At 49.1% G+C, this 10,749-nt stretch overlaps 1 protein-coding gene across 2 annotated transcripts in view; it reads right to left on the reverse strand.

Moving 5' to 3' along the window:
- Nucleotides 1–9,872, reverse strand: part of Lmntd1 (lamin tail domain containing 1) — a 66,373-nt gene extending 56,501 nt beyond the window's left edge. For both annotated transcript variants that reach the window (XM_041643748.1, XM_041643755.1), the window contains exons 1-3: nt 9,824–9,872; nt 5,116–5,366; nt 1,956–2,148 (exon numbers count right to left, since the gene is read on the reverse strand). In XM_041643748.1, coding sequence (XP_041499682.1) covers nt 1,956–2,148; nt 5,116–5,344 — 422 coding nt within the window. In that variant the 5' untranslated portion in view covers nt 5,345–5,366; nt 9,824–9,872. The remainder of the gene's footprint in view (nt 1–1,955; nt 2,149–5,115; nt 5,367–9,823) is intronic.
- Between the last annotated feature and the right edge of the window lie 877 nt (nt 9,873–10,749).

Consider the following 10,749-nt stretch of genomic DNA (forward strand, 5'->3'; position numbering starts at 1 on the left):
TCCATGGGCAGGTCTGGGGGGTTAGGTTTTGATTGTTAATTGACGTAGGAGGGCTCAGCTCATGGTGGGCAGCACCATTCCTTGGGGAGATGGTCCTAGGAAATCTAGGAGAGTCAGGTAGGCATGAGCCAGGGTGAGCCAGCAAGCAGAGTTCCTCCATGGTTCCTGCTCTGGCACCCGACACAGGTGGATTCTGACCTGGAAGTATAAGCCAGATAAACCCTTTCCTGCCCTGATCTGCTTGGTCAGTGTTTAACCGCAGCAACAGACAGCAAACTATATTGGAGGTAGAGAAGGAGGGTGGACGGGAAGGTCGCCCCTTAGAGTCATCTGCTCTCAAGGAACTAAGTGGGGCAGGGCTCAGAGGGGGAGCTCACACACATGACCGTGAGAGCTTAGGGAGAGCTCACACACATGACCATGAGAGCTTAGGGAGAGCTCACACGCGTGACCGTGAGAGCTTAGGGAGAGCTCACACGCGTGACCGTGAGAGCTTAGGGAGAGCTCACACGCGTGACCGTGAGAGCTTAGGGAGAGCTCACACGCGTGACTGTGAGAGCTTAGGGAGAGCTCAAATGTGTGTGTAGTGAGAACTCTAACAACCCCTCTGCTTCATGCCCTGTTTGCCCACAAACCTTTTTCTCCTGTTGGAAAATATTCAAGCGATCCCTGGAGATGTTGGAGATGGTGGTGTTGGAAAAGAAATACTGACTGGAAACATCCTAACTGTGCCAAAACAAGCGGGATGGAGTATCTGCCCCGCTTGGAACAGTAAGAGCGCAATCAACACAAATGTTCCGGAAGATATTAGGGCGTTGGTCCATGGCAAGGGGTGATGCCAACAGACAGGACAACAATGCATTGTCTTCTGAGGTCCTCCCAGGCTGGACACAAGCTCTCTCCAACTGCCTGGGCAGGCCTGCAGGACCACCCTAACCTGGAAGAACATGGCTCTGCCTGTAGAGGGCTTGCCATGTATGCATGAAGACGTGGGTTGTTTCGGAACCTATGTAAAAAGCTGGGTGTAGTGGCATGCACTTAGAGCCCCACTGGTGGGGACATCCAGAGAACATTCCCTGGGCTCACTGATGGGCCTCCCAGCCTACGAGGGAGCTCGAAGATGATGAGAAATCCTGTCCCCCAAAACAAGGTGGATGTCTCCTGTGAAACACAGCAAAATCCTACATATGCGCGCACGCGCGTGCGTGCGCGCGCGCGCGCGCGCACACACACACACACACACACACAGCTGTTATTTGGAAGCATTAAAAAGTCTACACCTTTGCCTTAATCACCACATTTACTATGACAGACCCTGGATGATTCTGATAGTGTTTCCAGGTGGCAGAACAAACCCTGAGGTTTCCTCTATTATCTGTTAAATGGCATGTGGGTCTGAGTGACTGGAAACACGGCATAAGGGGAACTGCACACCCTGATTACCTGCCCCCTAGAGCTCGCAGACCGCCCCCCCCCCAACATGTCTTTGTGTCAGCAGCATCCCACAGCTCAGACTTGCTCAGAGCAAGTACAGCGGGGATGAGAAATCAGACTAACCAATGACACCCTTCTTCTTGGTGAACTCTTCTCATAGAAACTGGTGGCCATTGAAAAGGATAACTGGTATAAAAATTCACCTTGTTCTTGTAGTGAACTCAACAGCCCAATGGAAGGAAACCACTACATCCCTGGGAATGATCGTGTGTGAGGGAGGGGGCTGACGCTGTACGAATTCTGTGGCATTGGGGTCTCTGCAACCTTTGGAAAACTCACACCCTTTGGTTGGTCCCCTAGAAACTTCTGTCAGCTATTTCTAATTGCTCAGAACACAGGGGGTTACAGTTCAGGGAATTCCTTAGGGGTTTTCTTAAATAAATGGATCCAAAAACAGCTCAGAGTTCTGCTTTGTACTGATATGACCTCGGCAGAAGATGGGAAGTTATTCGAATGTGTACCTGGATGTAAACTGGCCGATTTCTTCGAGAATCACAGACAGGTGTTTGATGACATCCTCGGATTGAGAAGAGCGTGCCGTGAGTTTTCTCGAGTCTCCAAACAAAGAAAGAAAATAATCTTCTCCTTCCCCCAGAACAAGTGTGGCTGAGTCAAAGCTCATTAGGTGTTTCTTTGGAGCCATGAAGTTTGAGCCTTTCAAAGAAATTGGACACGCAAGTGAGACAGACATATGGACAGACATCCTAAGAATCCAAGGGCGTCTTTGCTCCTATTATCTTTCTTTAGAGGGTTTACTATCCCTGTAAACTCGGTGAGAAGAATCAGAAACTCTGGTGGGAGCCTATAAAGCATGAGTAAGTGAACATTTTCAACAGCACCCTCATTTCTTAGAGATTATCTAGCTGTCTAAAATGTTCCCGTGTAGCGTGGCATTTGTACGGACTGTGTAGCCATCTTGGCCCTGGCATCCTTGGGGACTTCTCATTCCTCATTCCCCACCATGGGCATGCTGGGTATTTAACTGATTATTTAGCCGCACTAGAAACCATCTGTATTTGTGAGTAAACACTGAAGCTGGCAAGTTTGGGTAGCATATATACAAATACAATCTTACTCTATTTAATGCCTGCTATATATATACAAATACAATCTTATTCTATTTAATGCCTGCTATATATATACAAATACAATCTTATTCTATTTAATGCCTGCTATACTTCCCAAACTAAAGCCCCACCTGTGCAGCACCACTTTCTGCCAGGAAAATGAGGACTCTAGAGGCAAATCAGGTGCCGGTCTTTGGCTGGCACTGTCCCTTTCACAGGGTAAGGGTCTTTCTCACGTGACCCTGGGAGGCATACAAACCACTCAGATTTTGCTTTAGATGCTTGTATCTTTAACAAAACCAAAGAAAGGTGATCTACCCAGAGGAATAAATAATAGTATTTTCATTGTAGTGACAGGGTTGGGCCTAGGGCCTCAGGTGCACTATGAGCTTCTCGAACCACCCAGCTCTATGAACAGCCCTGATGACTGAAGAGGGTTCCTCATGGGATTTTGTTGAGAAGAAATGAAAACTTAATTAGCACTGGCAACCCAGTGGGCAGTAAATCTTTCTGTAATCCACTGCATCCTCCCTCCTGAGGAACAAGTGCTTGTGTTCTCAAAGGAACGAGGCATTAACCAAGATCTTGTTTTTAGTTCCCTGAGGACCACAGATGGCACTGGACTGGTACATCATGTCCCAGCATCTACAGGCCTGAATCTGCAGAAGAGTCTGCGGCAGCTCAAGAAGACTGCATCCCAGCCCACCTCTTGCCGTGCAAAGTGAAGCCAGTAAGCTTCATTCCCATTAGCAGGGGTTTCCACAGTTCAACCCAAACACACAGCAAACACAGTGGTCTGCATAGCATCAGAGAAGGCAACTTTTCCTTCTTAGGTCTAAAGTTTGTATTTGTATGTTTAACATTCTGCATATTGGTCAAGGATTAAGGTCAGCAAGAATTTTAGCAAGAGTCTTTAGATGATTCAACTTAGTCACAAAAACATTGACGCACACTGTGTTGTATATGGGAGCCATATACAATCGTATATATCATCATGCCTAGGAAAATACCAGCCATACACAGAATACAGATGAAAACAAGCCAGACTATAAATGTCCACAGAGGAGAGAGTGAGGCATTCGACAGCCATGGACACACAAGTCAAATGTAGATTATTCTAGAAGGAGCTTACAAGTAGGCTAACGGCTGCACGTGTTGGCCTTGTGCTGGGTTCCCACACACACCCCAAGCTTAGCAGAACCCTGTGAAGCTGGTATTTTACTCTCCACTCTGCAGGTGTGAAATGCCTTCCCTCCTCACTCTGTAGAGGGCAGAAAAGAGCTGGTTCTGCCTCTGCCAGGACAGCGTCAGCTAAGCGTGAGGGCCAGCATAGCCCACAGCAACCTGGGCCAGCACCCTGCTGCTGCTCCTTCATGTTCTCTCAGCTACTGCATCTCCTGCGCTATTTCCCTTTCTGATGTCTGATCTGCATGTACACGAGCCCTGCATCTATTAAGAGCACAAAAGAAGATATTGCTTATTCTGTCAGTATTTTTTTTTAATTTATTTATTAATTAAAGATTTCTGCCTCCTCCCCGCCACCGCCTCCCATTTCCCTCCCCCTCCCCCGATCAAGTCCCCCTCCCTCATCAGCTCGAAGAGCAATCAGGGTTCCCTGACCTGTGGGAAGTCCAAGGACCACCCACCTCCATCCAGGTCTAGTAAGGTGAGCATCCAAACTGCCTAGGCTCCCCCAAATGGATGGAAATAGAAAACACTATCCTGAGTGAGGTAAGTCAGACCCAAAAAGAGGAACATGGGTTGCACTCACTCATATTTGGTTTCTAGCCATAAATAAAGGACATTGAGCCTATAATTCACGATCCTAGAGAAGCTAAATAAGAAGGTGAATCCAAAGACAAACATATAGTCATCCTTCTGAATATTAACCTTCATCAGGTGATGAAAGGAGACAGAGACAGAGACCCACATTGGAGCACCGGACTGAAATCCCAAGGTCTGTCAGTAGTTTGTAAATGGCCCTTCATGCTATACTCTGGACACTTTAACTCTCTAGCTGTCACTGTAGCTCGAGGCATCTTACACAGAGATGGAGAAGACATTGCTTAATCCTCATAGAGCGTTCATCTGGAGGATCACTGGAGATATATATATATATATATATATATATATATATATATATATATGGAACTTGAGTTCTCCGTCAGCTCTACAACATGCTTATAACCAGCCCACACGTCATCATGGCAGCTCTAGGCCTCTTGATCTTTCTAGCAGCGTTCAGTGAAGGGTCCTATCTACATTGCAAGTTTTGGTTCTCTAACAATTCTAGAACATGCTAACGGCAGACCCATAAGTCATCACGATAGCTGCAGACTTCTTCCTTACGGAGATGTCGTGTTTGGGCCACCTGCATTTATAACTACTTCAGATCTAGAGTCAAAGATTCCTGACCACAGCTAACCCACTCTGCATGTGGTACAGACTGAGAATCAAACTTCACTGGGGACACAGGATAATGCATCCTCAGGCAAGGAGGCAAGGAAAGAGCCAATCAAAACGTGCTGTGGGGCGTCGGACACTCGGTACTTACTCTGCTTTGCCAGGCTGGTATCTCCTTGGGAGAGGCTCATGATAGTAGATTTAGAAGTAAGCCGTCCTGCTGAGGATATGGTTAGACCACTGTTCCGGGCGCTAGTGATCTGATAGAAGCTGACCGGTATTTCATTGGAAAGTGACTCTGACAACCGTATCTGCATGTTGTCCAGATCTATCATCATTGGGAAAAAGTGAACTGAAGACGGCTGCTTGGCTGCTATCATACTTTCAAATTTCTCTTCTCTTCTGTGTACAAAACAATAATGAACAAAGTTAGAAAATTAAAATGTCTGAGTATAGGAAGCTTGAGATTTTACTCCGAATTTTGCTTGCTAAATATCAAACAGCTAACAGGAGAAAGTGGCATTCTAAAACTCCGGTTCTAACTACGTAAATAATAAACATTATTAGCTTTGTCTCACATATTTCGTTCTTAAGTTAAAGATCAACACATTCTATTGTTAATGGTTTTGAAAATTAAAAATCTATAATAATCAGTATAATGTCTGCAGTCAGGAACTTTAGGATTTATTTCTTAGCTTTTTAATACATTTCTTTTACTCAAATCAAGACACGAGTATTTCTCTTCCCATTAGGGCACAGAGGACCTTAATGTCTGTTCACCGACGTGGCTTCTTCTTCAATTGCTGCAGCTGCTGGACTAAATTTCCAATATTCCAATATTGACACAATTATGTGGATGGTAACTGCACCCCATCTCTCATGGAAACCAGAAAAGAGGGGAGACTAGTGAATTCAAACACCCTGTAAGGAGTGAGTTTTCAGGGAACACAAATTTCCTTTTTCTTTAAAAATAAAAAAAGCATTGATTTAGGCTCACACAATCATTGAATAAAGCCCCTAAACTATAGTACAGTTGTTTGTTGCACAACCCAAACAGTATTCTCAAGACTGACCTCAGGAAAAGGCTGGTGATGGATTCCACATCAATTCCAATGGTCTCAGAGAAACTGTTGTGTTCGTGTGTGTGTGTGTGTGTGTGTGTGTGTGTGTGTGCACATGCGCATCTTTGTGATGATTTAACAGGAACATTGTACACCCATGCGTTCTTCCGTTGCTCTATAAAGCTGGACATACGGCCTGTTCAGCCATCCCCAGGCCATGGCTGTGTGTCCACAGTATTTACTGTGAATCAGGAATTGACTCCACTGTTCCCAGATCGCCTATCTTCTGACCGACTTTTCAGAGTTTATATCATGGCTAATCTTGAGTCTAATAGAACTGGCACGAGAGAGGCCCAGGAGGACCAACGGAAGTCACACCTCTGCATGTGTCTCTAAGTCTGCAGAGAGGGCAAGGGAAGAGGCTCTTTCCCAAGGAATCCACTGCTGGATTCACAAGGTGGCCAAGCTGGAGGATGTGGGTCATGGAGCAATGTCCTGGGTTTTATATCCTGCTCTGACCTCCTCCCATCTCTGCTCTGCTTCTGCTTCCTCTATGCTGTCTAAGTCTTGCCATGGCCTAAATGCGATGTCTTCCCGCAGGATGTCTCTGCAGGGTCTACCACAGTGACATAGCTTATAAGGCCGGAAAAGACAATGTCTGGTTGGGTTGATTCACTGAGGATTTTTTTTTTTGAAGATATATTTACTTATTTTGTATACAGTGTTTTGTCTGCATGTATGCCTGCAAGCCAGTAGAGGGCACCAGATCTCACTATAGACAGTTGTGAGCCACCAAGTGGTTGCTGGGAATTGAATTTAGGACCTCTGGAAGAGCAGCCAGTGCTCTTAACCCCTGAGCCATCTCTCCAGCCCTCATTGTGGTTTCTATGTGAGCCAGGGCCTGGGGCTTCCTCCCCTACCATCTTTCACAATGTCCTCAGCACAAATTATCATATTCCTGATTCTTCACCTGCGAATTCCTTCCTTGGAAACCTTTTATCTGGAGAGCTCCATTGTTGACAGCAGATGTTGCTCAGTGTGCCTCTCGGAAAGGCAGAAGCAGCTTTAAAATGCAGCGTGATGGCACTGGCTGAGGAGCCCTGCACTCTGAGGGCTCTCTGGAGTATGACCGTGATGGCAGTAGGCAGGAGACTTCAGGGGCAGACTCTACGTGTGCCGCCTCTGTGTAGCCAGAGACAGGACAGCATGGGAGGACTTCTCCCTCCTGCTGTCTGGACTGAGCCTGGGAAGCGCTTCAGTGTTCCTCACATCTGGATCTCACTGCTCAGTGGCTCAGTCTTCTCGGCATACTCATTTTGTAAGCTCCCCCCAATTTTTCCTTCAGTGAAACAACGTCACTTCCAAATATATTTAATTCCAGAGCAAAGATGTGCAATAAGCCCTGGTGTAGCACAGAAACTCGGCCCAGGGACACAGGAAGTCTGGAATGTGAGAGACTGAAGACTCCAGGACCCCACTCCAGTGGTGCAGCTGGCCGCGCGCCCTGCACTCACCCATCTGTGGACTCCTGAGAGACAGGGGTCTTCCTACCGACTCACCCATCTGTGGACTCCTGAGAGACAGGGGTCTTCCTCCCGACTCACCCATCTGTGGACTCTTGAGAGACAGGGGTCTTCCTACCGACTCATGCAGTGGCATTTCATTTGTATTTTAATAAATAAAACTTGTCTGGGGATCGGAAAATAAGCCAGCCTTACAGACCAGGCAGCAATGACACACACCTCTTATCCCAGTAGCCACACTAGCTTGCCATAGAGACCAGGCGGTAGTGGTGCACACCCTTAATTCCAGAATTAGAGAGGATTATAAAATGGGAGGAGACAGCCAGACACAGCCTCATTCTGAGACTCCTCGAGGCAGGATTGCCATTTCTGGACTGATATGGAGGTAAGAGCCTTTGTGGTTTTCTCTCTTTGTAACTGACAGACACTAGAATAGGACTGATGGCAGGAGCTTGTGTGGGGACAGGGAGAGGCTACTTTGGAAACACTAAGGTATTGCTCCTCACCTAGAACATGGCAACAGACTGGTGCTGACAGTGAACACAGCCATCTCAGTCTAAAATAGCAAACATAACGTCCAGTCCTGAACCCTCCAGAGCCAACACAGCGTCCAGTCCTGAACCCTGAGAGCAGACACAGCATCCAGTCATGAACCCTGAGAGCCCACAGAGTCCATTCCTGAACCCCCCAGAGCCCACATGGCGTCCAGTCCTGAACCCTCCAGAGCTCACACGGTGTCCAGTCCTGAACCCTCCAGAGCCCACACGGCGTCCAGTCCTGAACCCTCCAGAGCTCACACGGTGTCCAGTCCTGAACCCTCCAGAGCCCACACGGCGTCCAGTCCTGAACCCTCCAGAGCTCACACGGTGTCTAGTTCTGAACCTCCAGAGCCCACATGGCGTCCAGTCCTGAACCCTCCAGAGCTCACACAGTGTCTAGTTCTGAACCCTCCAGAGCCCACACGGTGTCCAATCCTGAACCCTCCAGAGCTCACACGGTGTCCAGTCCTGAACCCTCCAGAGCCCACACGGCGTCCAGTCCTGAACCCTCCAGAGCTCACACAGTGTCTAGTTCTGAACCCTCCAGAGCCCACACGGTGACCAGTCCTGAACCCCGAGAGCCCACACGGCGTCCAGTCCTGTACCAACAAAAGCTGAAAGCATTTTTTAGCAAACTAGACGAAAGCCATGCCAAAGCTTTGGTAGAAAGAATACTTCATGGCTGTAGCAGAGCACTGGACATGTTGTATGCCGTCCCCACAGACGTCTCCATGGCTGGATTCTAGTAACGCGTTACTGCTCATCACACACATTTTGCTGTGGGCGGTGGCTGTGCAGGAGGGGAGGGGTGCAGGAGGGGAGGGGTGGAGTGGGGGGTGCAGGAGGGGAGGGGTGGAGTAGGGGGTGCAAGGGGGAGGAGTGAAGCGGGGGGTGCAGGAGGAGAGGGGTGGAGTGGGTGGTGCAGGAGGGGAGGGGTGGAATGGGGGGGTGCAGGAGGAGAGGGGTGGAGTGGGGAGTGCAGGAGGGGAGGGGTGGAGCGGGTGGTGCAGGGGAGGGGTGGAATGGGGGGGTGCAGGAGGAGAGGGGTGGAGTGGGGAGTACAGGAGGGGAGGGGTGGAGTGGGGGGGTGCAGGAGGGGAGGGGTGAAGTGGGGGGGTGCAGGAGGAGGGGGGTGGAGTGGGTAGTGCAGGAGGGGAGGGGTGAAGTGGGGGGGTGCAGGAGGAGAGGGGTGGAGTGGGTAGTGCAGGAGGGGAGGGGTGGAGTGGGGGGTGCAGGAGGGGAGGGGTGGAGTGGGGGGTGCGGGAGGGGAGGGGTGGAGTGGGGGGTGCAGGAGGGGAGGGGTGAAGTGGGGGGGTGCAGGAGGAGAGGGGTGGAGTGGGGGCTGCAGGAGGGGAGGGGTGGAGTGGGGGGTGCAGGAGGAGAGGGGTGGAGTGGGGGGTGCAGGAGGGGAGGGGTGGAGTGGGGGGTGCAGGAGGGGAGGGGTGGAGTGGGTAGTGCAGGAGGGGAGGGGTGGAGTGGGTAGTGCAGGAGGGGAGGGGTGGAGTCGGGGTGCAGTGCTTGTGTATGCACTGCTATGCACCTGGAGGTCAGACAGCAACTCTGGAGCTGTTCCCTCCCTCCACCATGTAGACTCCAGGCCTGCAAGGCCAACCCTTGTCTGCTCAGCCATCTCAGCAGCCCCCCCCCCACCTGGTTTGGTTTTCAACACTGCAGTCTAGACTTCCTCACCATCCCTCCAAACCAGACCCCGCTTGCCCCGTGCACGCCATCCTTACATCTCTTCCTTCTGCGTTTTGTTCTCGTGCTTATTGACGTCAGGGTCACTGGTCAGGGCCTTCGGAGTGTCCTGCATCTTGGCCAGCAGAGGCGTCTGTTTTCTTTCCTAGGTAACAGATCATGGCATCAGGCAGTGACCACAGCTGACGTTCAAGGGAGACTTTCTTTTTAAAGTGACCTTACCTGCTAATCCAACTATTTGCAGTTTATGAAATTTAATGACTTCTTTGCCACGCTGCCACTAAAAAGAAATTTCTCTTGTAAATATAAGTGCCAATGTAGCCAATATTTATATTGGCTAAGTGTCTGAGACAAACCACAGAGGGTGGGCGGGGCAGGGGGCAGCTGTAACCCAGGAAAGCACCCTTTATGACACCAGCCTCACATCTGGACACCACTGCCTCTTAGAACCTTGTCTCCATGGTGACAGAGCTTCTGGCTCTGAGCAGTGCACTCTTGGCACTCCTGCCCTGAAGTTTGTGCACCTTAAGTAATGTAACAGACGCTGAAATGTTTAATGTCCTGCTATGGGTTGAGAACATAGGTCAGTATATAAATATTGGAGAGAATCTAGTACAACTTTGGTCCGTTCTCCTGCTACCCCCTTCTCTTCTTTCTCCCTCCCTCTGACAAAGACTTAGACAGACAGAAAACATCTGGGACAGAAACAGAAACCATGTAATTCTATGGCACAAAGCAGTCTGTTGGTGGGGATAACCATGGCCAGGGAACAACCAAAATCCCTCTGGTTACGCCAAGATCACAAGTAAGGAAAATCCTGCCTGATTGGATTTCTTCTCTGTGTATGACATCACACTCCAGAGAATATGATGACCAGATATGAAATTAAAGGCTTCAATACATTATAAGATATAAAATTCATGGTGGCAAGGGATGAATAAATTCATTCAGAAATTGAATGTCT

The sequence above is a fragment of the Microtus oregoni genome, unplaced genomic scaffold (assembly GCF_018167655.1).
Source record: "Microtus oregoni isolate MIOR12 unplaced genomic scaffold, Mior012 000002F_ref0000024, whole genome shotgun sequence".
NCBI lineage: Eukaryota > Metazoa > Chordata > Mammalia > Rodentia > Cricetidae > Microtus > Microtus oregoni.